The following is an 18,736-nucleotide window of genomic DNA, read 5'->3' as shown; positions in this document are numbered from 1 at the left end:
TGCAGCTGATCCAGGCTGGTCAGGACAAGTATGGAACTTCCAACTCTTGGATTACGTGTCTGATGCTCTGCCATCTTAGCTATGGTAAGTAAAGGTCAAATAACTCTCAAGAGTTCTTATGCACATACTGTCAGTGTATTGCTAGTTGTTATAAATCGTCTGATCATGAGACAATGAATAACAAAGCAAATTAGCAATATCACACCCCATATTTAATGTCAGCAAACCATATGTGGGGCCACTTCAGTAATGCATAAATGAACACAACTGTGTAAGAATATTACAAATTAAATTTAAAAATTGCTACGTAAACCAGATGACGGGTTTTCAAATAAGGTTGTAAGGAGAATATTATTGCAAAAAGAAACTGTCTTACAGACCAAGAGTTTGATAGTAAATTAAAGAATGCAAACACGTTGAGTATAGGTATTGTTACTACAAAGCGATGTTACCAATTCACTGAGGTGAGGTGAAATAGTTAGTTTAATTGATCTTTTTTAACATTTGTTTTACATTCCAAATTTGGACAGTCATTAGGAGAAAGTACAACATGTGTCTTCTATCACGTTTAACGTGCAACATTACAAACGGGTATTACCCGCCCAAGGAAAACTCATACATAAGTTTGTCTCAATGAGTTAAGGAAGCTTGCACAAACCTATAAAGAAAGAGTCCGGTGTTTCTGTCAGCCTGTGGATTGTGGGGTTGATACACTGATTGATCACGTAGATGCACTATTAGATACACACATACGCTGGTCGAAACGATGTCCAGGCAAACACTGAGATGATGAAAAAAAAAATAGAAAATGCATTTGATACATCTGTGAATGTTTGATGTACTGGAAGGGCGCTGGGGAAGCGGTGTGTAACAAAATTGTATTCAAATTGTTTGACTAAATTTGTTAGACTAAACTAAGATAAATACAAAGAGACACGTTGTCATGATTATATTTCAGTGTAGTGGTTCCATTGATTACACAGAGGAATGGTTACTATTAAGTTATAATAAAAGTTTGTTCAAAATAGTTTTTGATACAGATAAATAGGCATCATGTATAGAGCTATATCTGAAATATGCTTTATCATCTGTTTCTGTATGCCAGATAAACCCACGAGGACACAATTCAGTCCAAAAGTAACAAGGCAGATATAACACCCACAGATGGTCCTGTTTTAACATTCAAGAACTATCGGCATGAGTTGGGTGTATCATATACATAAAACTGTAGTGCCATACAGCATGCCACAGGTGTGCTTCAGCACATGTATCAGGTGCACAGTAATATTTGATAAGCGCTGTCAAGACAGTCACACATTCCATCGCGGTTATGGTTGTACGCCAGATCAATGAACAAGATATATAAATTTACAATTTTCAGGTAAACAGATTTTATTAAAGTATTTCCCGATGAGATGTGTAAAACTGCAAAATAGTGTATCGGGATGAGGGCAAGAAAGTACAAAAATGTTGTTTTACCAGTCAAAATGATTCATGCATTTGAAATGACGATTATCAATTCGTATGGGTAATTATCGAACCTGTTAACCTTCAAGCACATTGAAATCTGCAGGACTATTATGAGAAAGAGATACATTAGTACTGTGCAACATTTTGAGGAGTTTTGTAAAATCTCTATGATAAAAATGACAAATTAGATTTAAGTTCATTTAGTTCTCCTGGATTAGTTGCACTGAAGATATGTAATATTGAATTAGAACTCGTAACAGCCGACGATATGTTCTTGATGATATGGAGTGGAATAAGACGTGGTACTAGCATGATACGTAATAAATATTCCAAAGCAAGCAATACACACTGCTTGGAGAAAAATGATCAGCTAAATCTGATAGAAAGAATGAAAATAAATAAATAAATAAATAAATAAATAAATAAATAAATAAATAAAATAAAATAAAATAAGAATTGTGACCGGCAAGAGATTTACAACTTTGATGGGTAAAATGAAATGTGCTAGATACATTAGATGATTATTATTCAACATTTATTTTGTTGAAATGGATTCGGATATTCCATTAAACTTACATGACCATTTCATTAATTACTCATCAGCTGATGGGAAGCATATTTCAGACGAAATTATTGTTATATACATTGCAGAAATTAATTGATTTTTACAAGCGTAGAAAGCCTATAGCAAACATATTGTGCACATGAAAACAGAGCAAAGAGAAATGCTTAATTCACAACAGAAACTAAAAGCTTTTGTATATTTGGGTTACAGACGTCAGATAAGATGATACACATAATTTGTTACCCATTTGACACAACAAAATAACCATGGTTAAAATCCTAGACATAATTTGATACCCATTCGACACAAACAACAAATGATTGGGAGCAAGATCTGTTTAAGTTGATGAACAACGGTGCTCGGAATACTGATGGGGAAAATAAACGTCAGAAAAGTCCAACAGTTAAAATGTGTCCATATGTAAATAAATACTTATTTTTAAGTGGCAGAAGGATCTCCAATATGGAAGCAGAATATTTTCTTTTGATTATTTGGTGTTTGTTTAAGAGGCAAAATCAATAACTTCAACCAATTTATGGTGGAATTACAATGGATATTGTACGAAGTTTATATCAAGTTGAAAAAACGAATAAGGTGACACAGTTAGACAAAAGACTGGTACCGGTTCGTGCTTTACCTATGTCGAGTGGAAATATTACTACACTGACATGAAAGATGGCATCAGCGCTTATGACACTACTATCTCAAAGATCTCAAAGTGAACAATGGATAAATTATTACCTGGCCTTTTCTTGCTTTATTCAATATATATATAAAGTTCGAAAGAAAGGTGTAGAAAGATTGAGACATGTAAAATAGGACAGATTTTAAAATACGGACTATGCAGACACTTGTTATTTAATTGCAAGGAAAAATACCATGCGATGAATGTATTCTGTTCACACAATCATAAAGTGCGTCGCATCAGAATTAAGAAAGAAGCATTGTGTATATACGACAATATGCATTCGTTGGGGGATGACAATATAAGCACACAATCTTTTCTGTCCTGAAAGGGGAGGTCTGTTTGCATTAAAAGATCGTTCCTTTCTTTCTGTTTCTAAGCATTTACAAATTCACCTCTTGTTTTATCTGGAATAACGTTTTTTGTGTTAAAACAAAATTTATTTTCTATACCGTTTTGTCCTTGCTGTACAATGCTAAGCCAAATGTGCGTATTTTATCTGGAATATTTGTTTACAGAGTTGTAGTTTATAAAAGCCTACCCATACCAATAGTTAAAAAGTCTGATGAGGTTAGATGTCTGCTTTGGTTTTGATCTTCAATGTTGCAACAGATTCGCCACATGTAAACAATTCAGAGAGGATGATCACTAGTGTAAAAGCGTTTTACACTAACCTCACTAATGTCTATGTTATTTTTTTATTCATCAAAGAAATACGTAGTGGCTTCAGTAATATGTTGTTTCGCGAGAAAACCCATGAGTGAACGGTTGTCCCGAGAGAAAACCTTAAGTAAACTGTTGTATCGAGAGAAAAACTTAAGTAAACTGTTGTATCGAGAAAAATCCTTGAGTGAATTGTTGTCTCGAGGAAAAACATAAAATGACCATAATTTTTTAGAATTTATGTTGTCATTAAGACGTTTTCTGCTGCTTTCATCAAAACCTTTCTGGATTGCGTTATTCACTTTCTTCGGCACAGTATCAAACGTCTGTTCAAGCTCGTTGTGGGAGAATGAATCTTAAGGTTCGTCAATGCTGTATTAGCTGCTATGTCAATAATTATCTCCATGTTAATATAATCAACCTCCTATAACTCCTGAAGCTTTTGTTAGGTTAATTGTAAATGCTGTAGAAGGGAGCAAAGATACATTGAACAATGATATATTAGGATAAGAGATTCAAGGTATATTCAAAAGATTTTTCCATTAGCAAAAAAAGCATAGATTATGTAATAATACTGGTGCATTATCCGTATCTGGTGGTAACGTTTACAATTTATCGTTCATAATACCATGTTCAATTCTACTTGTTCAAACAGATGATGTTAACCACACATCTTTGCATACCGTAACGTTATTTTAGCCCTTGAATGTAAAGTGATCATCAATTCCATAGGATACTTCGATATCTGTCGCAAAGAGTTAATCCAGATTATTTACCACACTTCTATTAGGATCTCAGTTCACCTTCATGTCACTCACGATGAAGAAAATAGCGAGTACAATCGTACTATTTAGATTTAGCTTTGAACTTGAAAAGTTATTTCGGCTTCATGTTGTTCTGGAGTTTGTAATATAGTGATGTGCTTAGTTGAGATACTTAACTCTCGGCTGTATATATTTACCGTACGTCAAAGTCTTTGGAGTTTTAATGCGAAGTAAATTTGTAAGCCACTAACACACAGCACACGTGCAACGAAACTATACTTGTATTTGACGTGATCGTTAGAAGACTGATATCACTCTTTCACTATTGTTAGCATTATGTTTGCTTTATCATCAGGATTGACCAAATATTTTAACCGTGTTCATTTTGATAGATGTACTACACTCAAAACCTCGTTTTCTCAATCTTTCATTTAAGCATTCCAGAAGTTGAACTCTGCAGTTCATTCCTGTAATTACTCCATGATTTTATCGTGCATACTTGTATCTTCTTTAAATGCATTAATATCTATTAACTTGAACAAAGCAATGTATGATGTAAAGGCAATAATTATTTGGGTATGAATGTAATATATTTTGATATCTTCTGCAAGATTCTATTTTAAATATCAACCATATCGGTTAGGTTAACAATCCAAACTCTAATTCAGATTCTAAAATACGGTTTTGCTATAGAAAGTATGTTCATGTTTCACTTATTCTGAAGAGGCTATGTTCGTATTTCTCTTTAGCGCCTGATTCATAAACAAGTCGTTGGCTGTTTTCAATTATCCAGTGCAACGCGAAAATGAGTACTGGGTATAAGAATTACAGGCTCAGCATTCAAGCTGATAAAGCCGCGTTTAAACATCACCCTTTTATGAAAAATGACACGATATTGCGAAATGCATTCAGACAACGTAACGTAACTGAGTGAATCCCAAAATAAAAGATATTTTCTGGGTGTTGATTCAGTCTTACAAAGATCTAAGAGCCTTTTCATTTCATTAATATGCTGTCTCTTTTTTATAGCTAGTTCACTTATAAACTGCTAATATGTCTGTTGTAAATATTTTGTTGTAAAATATTGACAGCTTTAGAATGTATTTCATCTTGTTCTCTATGTCTTTAGTAATATATTGCACCACAACATTATCAGCTAATTTTTATCAACATATTCCTTGTGTCTGTTTTTGGCTGTTTAAACATGCGAGGTGGCATAAAAGTCAATGGATGTAACATCTTTTGCCATCTTGATCTTATAATTTAAGCCAGAAATAGACGGCGCCAGTGACCTTGTGGTTAGAGCGTCCGGCTTGGATGTGCGAAGTCATGGGTTCGAACCCCGGCTGAACCATAACAAAGTCTAATAAAAGTGGTACTAACAGCTGCCTCGCCAGGCTCTTAGTATTAAGAGGTTAGTGTTAAGACTGATCGGCCTGGTATCAAGATAATGTGACTGGGTGGGACATGTTATCGGTATGATGCCTCAGTGTTAGACATCACTATAAAATGGCACACTGCAGACATTGCAGCGATATGACTGAAATTTTATTAAAGCTACGTTAAATATCGAAATCGCACACACACACACACACACACACACACACACACACACACACACACACCCTTTGTTACTGTCATGGATATAATTGTCTTTTAATTAACATTCAGTTTGTTTTTTTATTTTCGGTTTTTTAATTATTATTTATTTAAAATTTACTAATTGGTTAGTTTTATAGAGGACCGATTGATAACTTTAATAAGTTTGTGAAAAACACGCTTCAATCCACCACTATATCACAGTTTAATGTTGCCTATCAACTGCGTTGATAATGGTGCAAGCAGTATTATCCATATTTGACCAGTTATTCGAATGTGAAGTGACAAGGTTAAATTGGAACAATAATTGTGCAAGAGCAGGAGTAGACTAAATGCCGGATATTAAGGGTTGATAATGTTTTTATTGTTTTGCCCTGGACTTATATGAAAAAGGTATGTGATTTAGTAGCTGAAAAGATGAAGCATCTGTGGTATTTAGTTTGATTGAATCCAGGCTTCATCATATGCAGATTGAATCTAGAAATATAGAATGTTGGAGACAGGACAAAGAAAAACTTTTTAATAGGCTTTGCTATTATTTATTTTCTTTATTTTTAACTTACATTGTATGGTACGTCCTTTGTCATTTCTTTAATTTAGAAAGAGAAGCAAATTATTTCTTGACTAAAAAGTACTTAAAACAGTTACACCCCCACAGTTCAGAAAATGGAATGTTATGTTTGATCGCGCATACTTTTCTTCAGTTAATATGTTGTGCACCGAAGATGGAACGTGCGCAAATACCGACTCCCCCGATTCTTTTTCGAACGTTCAGCTCGGGTTTTTAAATCTTTTTTTATATACTTGCTTTGTCTTACTCATTGTCTTTGCTATGTTCCAATTATTTGTAATGAAATCAATAGATGAACATGATTATAAAGGTTAGTGATTAGCTGACTTCCACTTTGACTTACTTAGCGAACTTAGTTTGAAATGAAACTGGGAAAATCAAACGATGGGTTTCAGAAAATTTCGTGTGTGTTTGGAGAAGATCAAAACACATTACGATGCATACATAAAAGTACAGAAAAAGTAATTGTATGGGAAACGGAGATTAATAACTTTAAAAAGAAGTATAATTGTATAAGCGTTAAGAAACAACGTTAAATCAGATGTAAATGTTAAACTGTTAATTGTTCTATCTATTGATTTCTTCAGTAGAAAGGGAAGGTGCCCAAATCTGTCAGTGTTACTGATTATTGTCGTAATAATAATCATGTCATAAGCTGCATCTTTTGCATTTTCACAACTAAATGACCGGGAAAGAAAATCATTAAAAAACAAAAGCAAAAATGAAAACAAGTCCAAAACTTTTGGGCTTTTTAAATACAAGGTATAAAATAGCAAAAACCAAATAAAGTTGCTTAGAAGTCGCCACACGATAACCACCTCATCCTGCAGTGACAACTGATGCAGCATATGTAGTGAAAACATATTTTCAGTGTTTCCTGATTCATACATTTTTGTCATTGTCTGTCTGAAAATGTTGGTTGAAATTTATTTTCTATGACAAAAGTCAAGTCATTACATAATTACAATTTAAACGAATTAGTCTCGTTTAATTTTCTTTGTGAACATCATGTTTTTGCTTGAAAAATTTCTGCTAATCATTGACGTCACATTACAAAATTATAGAAAATGATTTGAAAAAGATAACAGCTCAACAATTTAAAAAAGATTTCCTATAACTTATTGATTTTGTTTTTGGTGCGTTATTTATTTAAACTAATTTTGATTACAATTTTACACGTTGTATTTTTATATATTCCATATGCAATAGTTACGTTGAATTCATGCCTACCAGTAATATTTCAGTTCTGGGAAAATTGGGCTAGTACTATTTTGTTTTCGATGGATCTGTTTTCTTTCTCCATTTAGTCTCTGTCTAGGCCATATACATAACTCAGTCGTTGTTCTTTGTCCCTTTACTCAATATATCAATAACTGACAACATTGTTAAGGGCGAATTTTTGGAAATGAAGGACATATAAAACCTTGTATATAAATATGAGGAAAAAGCAGTGAATTTGGAACATGATAATTTGAATCTTACTACTGATTCTGATGATTATCAAGCTACACGATATGTGGATAAAAGTAACAGGAATACTTTATAAACAAGAATAAAATTAAAATAAATTGGCGAGAATTTTAGAAACATTTGATTGTCAAGGAAGTAATTTTTTACGCTGATAGATATTCAAAATAAAATTATATAAATGAATTTTGTGATATGTTCATTAACTAGTTTAGTAAATGAGGAGAGATGGACTTAAAAATGACTACTTAAAGCAAATCATTTTAGCAACAAGTACGTCAGTGAAAAATGTAGGTGGGTATAGTTATATTGAAATAATTTTAACAAAAATGAGTAGGGATAAAAGATCCTTTTAAAGGTGACTAATTCTATAAATGAATTTTAGTGAAAATAAAACAATCATAGAGATATGAGAAAAACAGCACGAATCTGAGTGTCAGACGGCTTGGAACATAACCTCTGAGACAGAACATAAGTACCCATTAAAACCTACATTTGTACAAAGGCAACAAATAATTGCCCCTGTGGATATTTATATACTACTCGAACCACTACTGCCCTTCGTCGTCTGAGCGAATAATGTTTTGAGCAAGACATTATATTAATAATGGCTGATAATTTCAGCCGATAGAGCTAGCTGAAAAATTATTAGATTAAATTCCTGATGCTATTAGCAATCTGATAAGCTATTCAAGATTATAGTCCAAATTGTGTCTTTTCTTGCTCATCGTTTCATATTATTTGTTTGGTTGTAAACAAAGGTTCCATTTCAAGATGTAAATTATACTCTGCTGCAGCAATTCATATCAATACGAAAGATTGATTTGTATTTTTCATGGTCAATACTGTTCTGTGTATTGGTTTAATTCGGTGTTGTCCATAGATAATGATGGCCACGCGTCATTTCAACGACAGATTATCAGATCTCTTTAACAGATATGATAGTCGGAGCATCAGCGATCATCGATATAATTACTCTTCGTTGCATTACAGTTGTTCTGTTGTTTATGCTCTTTGCATCTTATCTTGAAGCACAACTCATGAACACTCGTAACGTTTACCAAAGGTGCAATCATATTTAATGTATAGTCCATTAAGTTAGTACAAAAAGGCACAGTCTCTGAGCCTATAAGTGAACCTAGCCATATCCTTTATTTCGACTTAAAACTAAATCAAAAATGTTGTAAATGGACTTTTCTTGTGCAAATACATTCAGACTCCATTTACATCTCGTCCATATTCAAATTCATCTGTTTATTATTTTTTCTTTACGATTCATATATTCACTCTTATGTAGCTCCATTCTATTCTCATTGATTTTACTCAGTCTTTAAATCATTGGTGTCTAGCATATCTTCAGCGGAAGAAACTTAAAAGTGTACTGAGTTTTATTTCATCGATGCATTTGATGTACCTTTGAATGAAAATTTAGCTTGGAAGTTGTAAAATGTTCTCATGATTGCATCAACATTTAGATGGTTTTAATTATTGTTTATATTGTTCAAAATCATATTGATTAGCTCTGAATCTTTAAATTGTTATCTGAGTTTTAACCTTTTTGTTATGCAGTTCAAATCAACGTCATATTTTACCATGTTATCTCTTTTAATTCATTACCATTCTAGGAAAGTGTTTACTTGACGTCACCTTACACGTTTGTCATGTTTAAATGTTTACTTCTGATGTTTTTACATAAACGTTATATTTACCCTCACATTTTCTAATCAAAACAGATTCACATGGCTTGCATGTATTTACTTCTTTAACTTCTGATGCACTGCTGTTCTCACTTAATTTTGTTTCATTCTGGAAAAGTCTTTTCTGTCTTAAAAAAGTAAAGTTGTTATATTCCTTACTACTTGTATATATGTAGTTTGCTTCCTGTATTTAATTTACGGTTATAGTATTTTAAGCTGATTCCCAGTGAAATGGAAAGGATACGATGACTTGTTTAATCACAAGTCATCGCATTCTTTCCGTTTCACTAGGACTTTTTTTTACTGTTCACGCGTTTTGTTCTTTAAAACCTATTGTACTTAATAGGTATCTCTTGTCCATGTTACGATTCTATAATCTGAAACTAAGCAACAAAACAAGCGAAAACCAACATGTTTTTTAAAATTCAACAAGTATTTTTTTGCTAGAATACAGAGTGAACATTTAAAAGGAACTTACAGTGCTGTGACTTAAATTCCAAATATTTCTTAAGGTTCTCTCACGCACCCAAATGTATAGACTATTCCAAATGAATTCCAGTGGTGTTTTGAATGAATTTAAATCTTGGATGTGCTGATGTACCAATTGCTTTGAATAGTGTAGATGTGCTAGAAGTCTTGATGTATCACAATAATATAATCCAAACTATATCTAAATTAATTCATAATAGTCGCAAAGTACCTATTTAATCCGAAAGCATTAATGAGCACGTTGTAATTCCAATGAATAATCTATATACATTATTACGTCCACTTAAAACTGAACACAACTAAAAGACTGATTGAACTTTAGATGTTACGATAGGAATATATAATTATAATGTAACAACCTTAATATAAACATAATAAAACGCAATAAGAGCACCAGAATGAGGTTCAAAGTTCATACTCAGAACATTCTAAGTTGTAAACAAGGTCATGTCCCTTACGAAAATGGTAGTAAAGAACAGGTAGACCAGGAATTCCCAAGGGCAAAATTATCATAAACTAAGATCCAAGTAAACATATGTACCTACAAGTAATAATTATCTTAAAAAATAATAATTAGCTATGTAATACATTGTTTACAAAATGACGCTTGCAATCTATAATCATGGACAAAAGCCAAGCCACAATACAAATTAAATATACATAACATTCGTAAAACATGCCCTCTATATCATCTCATTCCACGTCGTCCACATTGTAAAGAACTGAATCGGTTATAATACTTGCCGGATTGAAATGTTTTCATTAAATTAGGAAGGAAGGTCTGTTCAACGATTGCTTTTATTTTGAGACTCTGTTTCGCCGATTTAAAATTTAGGCGTTCCAGACGTAATAGCTATCATATATCCAAAACCAAATATGTTGATCCATACTTTTTATCTGCTTGCTTTCTTGCTGGCTTGAACTGGAGTAATGTCTATTGATCTGTCTTTTGATCTATGGTCAGTGTTATTGTAGCCATCAATTAGCTTTGGTTAAACGTCAGACCATGTTCCGGTTTCATTTTGTGCAAACTACTTCATATTCGTTACATGTCTATTTAATCTTTCTGCCACATATGCTCTCTGTTTAAGTAATTTTAAAATAATTTTGTATTTCCTTTATCTAGCCAAGAATTATTGTTCCCTTTGTAATACTCTTTTTCATTATAATAGTATATCTTTCTGGTTTTCTGTTTAAAGATATCTCTCAATCATCTTGTGCATCATTTCCCCATTCTTCCCCTTTGCAGTCAATGTGTAGCTCTGTTCGTCGTTGTATTTATCATACATTGCATCTGAACAAGGTCTGCCTGCCTCTAGTCTTTGACGTAAGGTAGGTAGATTGTTCAGGTAACCTTTCGTTCAATTCAGTTGAGTTTTAGTTTCCCTTTGTCACATTTAAGGTGTTCCCAGAACTGATTGATATTTATTTTACACACTGGAACTCCCATATCGCAATAAGGAAGAAGAGGTTGTGCCATCTTTACGTGAGGTTATTAGAACAGCATAAACTCACCCATAGAAAACTGCAGAATAACGGTCTCTAGGCGTTATGAACAAACTAACTAGATGAAAATCTAATAAGGGTATTGTTATATTCAAAAAATTTACAAAATCCGTTAACCGTTTGAAACTCGTGAATGATTTAGAATTTATATCAAATTTGATCATCCCAATAATTTATTAAAATATACAGCTGTTTCATATACTGACTTTGTTACACTTAAATTTGGTCTCCAGACATTCCGTGACTGGTTTGGTTTAATCGTTGTAGATTGTCATTGTGGTTTGGTGCTTTTATTTATGCTGCGTTGTGAAACGTCGAATAAGTGTCGACTTTTCGCTAATTGTCTTCATAATCTAATCAGTCCAGCAATATTTTATTTATTTTATATACAATCGAGAAATTAGCTTGTGGTCAAGTAATTTGATTTAAATTTGCGTTGTAATATCCTCCATGCCCGATTCGGTGAATCTCCGCGGCTGGAATAGGAATTTTAAAATTTGATTTTTAACTTTTCCATACAGCTTAAAATAAAAACTTAAATTAGAAAAAAATGAATTTTATTAGTTTCCTATGGTGGTTACTATCCATTTTGCATTTTATAGCATCAATTATCTCAAAGAAAGCGGCTGAACAGCTTGATGCTCTTGTCTTGGACGTTAAGACGGGACTTGGAGCTTCCATGAAGACCGAACGTGGTTCTCGAGAGCTGGCTCGCAGAATGGTAAAAAGAAAATAAGTGTTTGATGATTAGTAGATTGGATACACACGATGCTCGCCGAGGTTATTCTTCATTTTACTGGTCGCTCAAGTGGAATAAACCATGACAAACAATGATAATAAAGCAGACTCTTCCCACTGTATACGAAACTATACCCTACATCTTGTACAAGTTTACATCATTACATCACTGACGATTAGGCTTGAAGTAACAGAGCCCTCGTGGTTTACTTATGTTTTCCGCGTCGTGGCGCTGAATATTATTGATCTTGTTAAAAATAAATATTAATCGCACCCACCACACCTCCAAAAATATGGCACGAAAGTTGCGAGTCTCATCTAATTGACTTTTAAATGAATATAAATTTGGTGAAAAAATAAACTAATCAGAGCTTGCTTCTATGTTTTGGGAGAAGTTGAATCATGATTGTTAAAACTTTTAAGTATAAACTTGGGTTCAGGAACAATCCAGTTCAATTTATCGATTAAACTAAGAATAGAAAAGATAAAACGAAAAAAAATTTTGTTTATTTTCTTCATTGGTAAAACAGTATATTGCCTATAAGCATAGCGAAAAGTACGGAGTAGAAAGTAAAGTTGAAAATGTTGCTCATGTACATCATAGTCTTTGGTCATGAAATAAATACGTTTATAACTTGATGTTTGGAAATAAAAAGAATATTTCATTCTATATTGATATGTTTAGACCAGTAGGAGGAAGTTCATACTGAGAGTATAGCTTGGATAAGGTAAAATACTAAACTCTGTCGAAATTGCAACAACTGGGTTCGTTTCGAAATATTACCTATTATAAACCCACTAAGGGATCATATGTATCGACCACCCAAATATAATATACATTAAAATATAAACACTGGTTTATAAAATATCCAGTTAATTTACAGGACATAACATGCTTCTGTTCATATCTACTTGTGAGTGGAAAAAGATGATCAGACATTTGATTGAATTTTCAGAAATAGAAACAGACAGTCACACCTATATGCTGACCATATTCAATGTAAATCCACGAGACCGTGACACTTATCTTTGTTGTGAATTAGAGGATTTATCAAAATTTGTTTTTATCGAAGGTGAACTAAATTCATGATATAACTGCTTTTGAAATAAGCGTTAAAACAATTTTTAATCGGAATCGAAATTACAGGAACATACAAGATTATGCCACATAAAGAGCTAACACAGAAGAAACTATGTCCGAAAAAGTCCAGTCGTTACATTTAAATCATCTCAAGCAAACACAAACTGCTCTTTCTTTGTTCTGTATAGTGATCTGATAGTATTGTATCCATAAGCAGTTGCTACGAAAACTCAAATTACAAAACGGACGATAAAAGCAAAGAAAGGAAAATCACCAAAATCTTAACATTTCCTTAGATCAATTTCATAGAGACCATTCACTAAAGAAGGGCAGGACGCACAAGCAAAATTTACGAATATTAGTTTGAAATCAACCGCAGAAACTGTTTATCAGAAACTGAGATCAAGAAACGCTACTGACAAAAATATTCGCTAATGAAGATAAAAATCATTATAGTGAAAGAAATATTACATATTTGTAAAAAGGAGATCAATGAAGAAAAAGAAGTTACCACAAATGACAAAGCACAGACGAATTCACCACTAAAGGCATAGAAATGCTTAGTTAAAACATTACGATAGCTGAACTGGAAGCAACGTAATATGTATACTTTGAAATTTTAAATATCCAAATCATAATCTGTCTATTCATAATTTGGCTGCTACGAATCAGGGGGAGGGGGGGCGAGTGGTCTAAAGCGCTATCCGTTACGGATCACTGCCATTTCACCTCTCTGCGTGGGTTCGAGTCTTGGATTCGGCCGATGTTGGTATGTGAGAAAGCTTGCCAGTAACTCCTCGTGGGTCGGTGGTTCTTTCCGGGGTTTTCCCGGGTTCTTCCTCTACCATTAATACTGGCCGCCATGCACAGCCTATCGTGTGCTGAAAAATGGCGTTAAACCCCACAACAACATCAAGCTGCTACGATTCTTATTTGCTTGTCTAAACGTTCATAAATATAAAATTATAAAAATGATCAAGTCAAGAAATAGTTACAATATGTATTAGATTTTATAGTCTGTAGAGTTTGTAAAAGAGACGGCGAATGCTCAAAATATTGTTTTCCTAAAAGAAAAATATCTTTCGATAGTTATCGCTTTATTGACCAATACCTTTAGCAACTTGTTTAAATTCTGAACGATCGCTGATTTATACAAACAGTAATAGGTTTGGAACCAAAATACTTGGGAAAAATACTTATCTGTGTGAACACATCTGTTCCTTTGAACGATTAAATGAAACTAAACTACCTATAATGGAAACATTTTATTGAAAGTTTAGTGGATCAGAAATTAGCAGAAACACCTGTATCAAACTTTTGTGAAACATTTAAAACTGAATTTCTTCATTATCGTGTCTATTAATGCATACATAAATACACTTTATGGTATGAGAAGAATTTAGGAATGTTTGTATGAATAATTAGAAATGAATCCCATCTTCCTGTTTTAGTCTCTCAGGCGTAGCTCATTAGGTTAGCTTGAAAATAAGCGGAATTGCTCACAGATTCGTATATGGTTTGAATAATTGACCTGGATTTAAAGACTTGATCATCAGGTTAAAATATTGAGTATTCAGGCAATACGTTTCGTTGCTTATAGTGTATGTATATGTATATAGTGTATGTGTATGAATATATTCACTAAATAATCATTGTACGTATCCGATGATTGTTTTCTGTGCAGTAGGTCTATATTTCTAATTCATTTGATACTCTATTATTAATTTAGCAATATACTATGATGAAGGACACAAATACGACACTTTACATGATTTAAGAGTATTCCAAGGTTGGTATCTCCTCTTAAGTACTGCCATACTGATAAAGAAAAAGACCGATGTTCATTAGTTTTTTTTATGATTGTTTTGCGAACTTGTTTTTGTGTATGAAACCTTTCACAGTATCTGTCATAATTATTAATTAGTTAATTTATAATTTAATTCATGTAATCTTTCTTTGTCTTAGTCTCTGTCTCTCTCTCTCATACAGACTACCTATCCTTCTTGAATTGTGCCACTATCTAGATATAGGTCGTATTCTAAGTTCTGAAAACCTATAGACCTACCCTTTTGCCAACATTTATGGCAATAAAAGACTTTTCAAGAAAATAAGATTAAAGTACACTTATTCTTTTAAAACCTGTAATTAATTATTTATTTATTTAACAACTCTGTGTGTGTGTGTGTGTGTGTGTGTTGGGGGTAGGGTCGGAAGTGATAATGTAGTATCATCTTTGTAAAAAAAGCCATACCAAGTATATGTAAGTTGCCAGCCATATTTGTCCATGAGTTCGTTATATTGATCCATACGCCATACAAATTGGGTTAGCGTTCAGTAATCTTGCAGGAAGAGAAAATCAAACATTTACCATGTTGTTGCTATGTGTCGAAAATGTAGGAGCGAGAAACTTGAATAATGCTGGATATTATCCTGCTTTGTTATCTCTGCGTAGGTAAATGTAGGTAAAAGCCTGGGTGTGAAAACGGTGGCGTTTCTGACAGACATGAACTCCCCTCTAGGTATGGCTGTTGGAAACTCCTTGGAGATAATAGAGTCTCTAGGTGCTCTCCATGGTGAAGGCTTCCCGGATCTCATTGATCTTGTCATCCAGCTGGGTGAGTAGAACTTTACAACTACCTATTTTGGTAACGACCAAACTGTTACAACAGCTTTATTACTTTATTAGTCACGAAAACCTCGCCGGCTAATCCATTCCGTTTATTAAATAAGAGAGAGAGAGAGAGAGAGAGAGGGCATACAACACCCGTATACTAGTCTCGACTGTAATGCACGGAGAGAATTAAAAAAACGTAATTAATAATAGTTAAAATGTATTATCCCACAAAACACCAGCTCCACCAAGAAAATTGTTCTTTACGAAATTCCACAAAGCAAAACATACAAGAAATAAAAATGAAAAAGGTTAATCAAAATATTTCCAAAGAAATACCACAAAGAAAAACAGACACACCCCCAATAAAAAAACGAAAACCAGAAACAAAAGGAACACAGAAAGAAAGAAAAGCAACCAATACTTTTATATTTTCCTTCGAAATCATGTTAACGTTACCCATTTTCTTTTGTCTAGCCGTCAGAGTGTGCGTGTATTAAAGCAAATATATCCTATGTCCTTCAAAGACTCCCAATTTTGTCTGCTTGATGGCAGGTGAACAATAGCAGCTGATCGCGGTCACATAACGGTTGCAATAGCTCGCAATAACGCGGCTTGTAACTTGTAGCGCTACATAGTCTCTTCGTAAATATATCATGTTCGCCGCCACATGACACACGACATGGTTCGGTTTTGTCTTGCTGATTGTTATTCACTGTCGTTAAAGATATGACGCGTAGCTTAGCACTGTAATAAAAATACGTCGATTGTAAAAAATCTTTAGAAACCTGCAAAAAAACGGAATGGTTGTGACATACAGATTTATTGCATGTAAAATGTGTAGAAAAGTTTGGTATTGGCAAATTTCATACGATCTCGCCATACTTTTTATACTTTTCATTTATGAAAACATCAATTGTCCATTGAGGTTTTATCGTCCATTCCGGTGATGCGATAAGAGAACCGTTGGTAGAAAGTGACTCGAAATTGTATTACTTGTTAGAATATTTATATTTAATTATGGATATAGTTTGATTTAAGATGAAAAGGTGCACGTCTTAGCAGTATCTCTGAATAGCTTGAACAAATATTTGGCTTATATAACTAATTTTTGTTTGTTATATTGGCTAAGTAGAAAGAAGTAAGATGCTGAATTATGTTACACACGTCTGACAGCAGTATAAAGAGATTCCTCGTGTACCTCCATATTCCGCATTCGTCATCCCCATTTACAATATAGTTTAACATCATTATTTTGCAGGATTTTCGCGACAGCTCTGAAGCAAACTTTATTTCATAAACGATTCAGTACATCAATATATTTGCGATAGAGCCAAATCAACTTAGTGACGTCAAAACCAGATCCATCATGGCTCAGGTTATCTATGGAAATGTCTGAAATGAATCCCCCTTTTTTAAAACTGTTTAGTGGGTTTGAGTCCAGTATCGCTTGGGATTTTGGTTTAAGTTATTTGTTTTTTTAAGCAGATGGACTACCGACAATTTTAATTGATCAATCAGCATTGGAATAAAGATGAAACGTTTAGACTGGCTGCAAACACTGATATTAAAATATTGTAACACAATCTATATTTCTGCTATTTCAGCGTAGATTCAAAACTAAAACTTATGTTTAAAAATCTATGTTTTGTCGTTGAAGGGAAATTTGAAAGACTTTTGACTAGATGTAGAAGGGCCAACATTGGTTAATTAATCCTCAAGAATGGATGGTATTTATTTCTTATTATCATGTACTCTTTATTATAGTTCTTAAGTACGAAGTGCATTAAAATTGGCAGAAGCTTCACCTAATGGCATACATATCTGCCTCTCACTTCGTTTGGATTTGACGGTTTTCTTAGAGACATTCTTTTCGTATTTCAGTGTTACTCTTTGTCCATGCATTTGGGTACCTTGCGGAGTTTTTTGCAGTTGCCAAAATCCACATCTGATTAGTTCCATTTAAGCAGACTCTCTCATGGATCTGAGATTTCCGCCAAAAATATGTATAGTACAAATATTACTTAGACGTATATAATAATAATTCGTAGTATTATATGTGAGTATAGGTTTATAAATTGTTTAAATTTCAACTACTATCTGACTGCTGTGCTGTCGTTGATAGTCCAGTTGAGTTTGGGTCAGAAACACTTCCCCGAATTGCAATGTGGATTTCCTGCAAATTTTTATTTTCTTTTCTCTTTCTTTTGTAGATAGAAACACAAAAGCACCTTTCATAGCATAACTACAATGCTATATAATTCTAAGAATAATTTATACTGCGGTTTTGTCCTTTTTTGGAATTGTTTTTTACAGGAGCACAGTTGTTGATGGATTGTGGAAGAGCTCGAGACAAGAACGAGGCAACCATGAGCCTGGCTGAGGTTTTAAAGAACGGCTCAGCGGCCGAGAAGTTCTGTGCTATGATGAAGAGACAGGGAGTGGACCCAGCCCTTGCTGATATGTTGTGCTCAAAAGGATCCGATATCAGAGAACTTCTTCCGAGATCAAAATTTCAAACTGAATTAAAAAGCCAGAAATCGGGTAATGGTTCATTCAGACTCTTTATGTAAGATTTAAATTACAAAATAATGACAACTTTGAGCATTGTACAAAGTATATAAAATACACACAAAACCGTACGATTTATATAAGAAATGAAAATAAATTCAGATAGATAAGGTTTGCGCAAGAATATAACCTAAATATTGTTCTTTGCGTAAGAATATAACCTAAATATTGTTCTTTGCGGTTAAAAGTATCTGAAGCTTTCTCAACGTCACCGAATTTGAATGCTTGCTCCCCATGAAGTATTCGAATTGAATGTTAC

At 33.4% G+C, this 18,736-nt stretch overlaps 2 protein-coding genes across 6 annotated transcripts in view; both read left to right on the top strand.

Moving 5' to 3' along the window:
* LOC149786638 (thymidine phosphorylase-like) overlaps positions 1 to 18,736 on the top strand; it is a 257,020-nt gene that overhangs the window by 107,275 nt on the left and 131,009 nt on the right. The window lies entirely within an intron of this gene.
* The window catches only part of LOC149786641 (thymidine phosphorylase-like), a 39,582-nt gene that overhangs the window by 15,492 nt on the left and 5,354 nt on the right, over positions 1 to 18,736 (top strand). For all 5 annotated transcript variants that reach the window (XR_016424992.1, XR_016424991.1, XM_089977154.1 and 2 more), the window contains exons 4-6: positions 12,079 to 12,197; positions 15,748 to 15,910; positions 18,223 to 18,450. Coding sequence is in view for 3 of the 5 variants with exons in the window: in XM_089977154.1 (XP_089833280.1) it covers positions 12,079 to 12,197; positions 15,748 to 15,910; positions 18,223 to 18,450 (510 nt within the window). In the remaining 2 variants the exon portion in view is untranslated. The remainder of the gene's footprint in view (positions 1 to 12,078; positions 12,198 to 15,747; positions 15,911 to 18,222; positions 18,451 to 18,736) is intronic.

The sequence above is a fragment of the Sinohyriopsis cumingii genome, chromosome 12, assembly GCF_028554795.1.
Source record: "Sinohyriopsis cumingii isolate HCF-2022 chromosome 12, ASM2855479v2, whole genome shotgun sequence".
Lineage (NCBI taxonomy): Eukaryota > Metazoa > Mollusca > Bivalvia > Unionida > Unionidae > Sinohyriopsis > Sinohyriopsis cumingii.
Note: the sequence above shows the minus strand (reverse complement) of the source record. Positions and strands in the feature narration are given on the sequence as shown.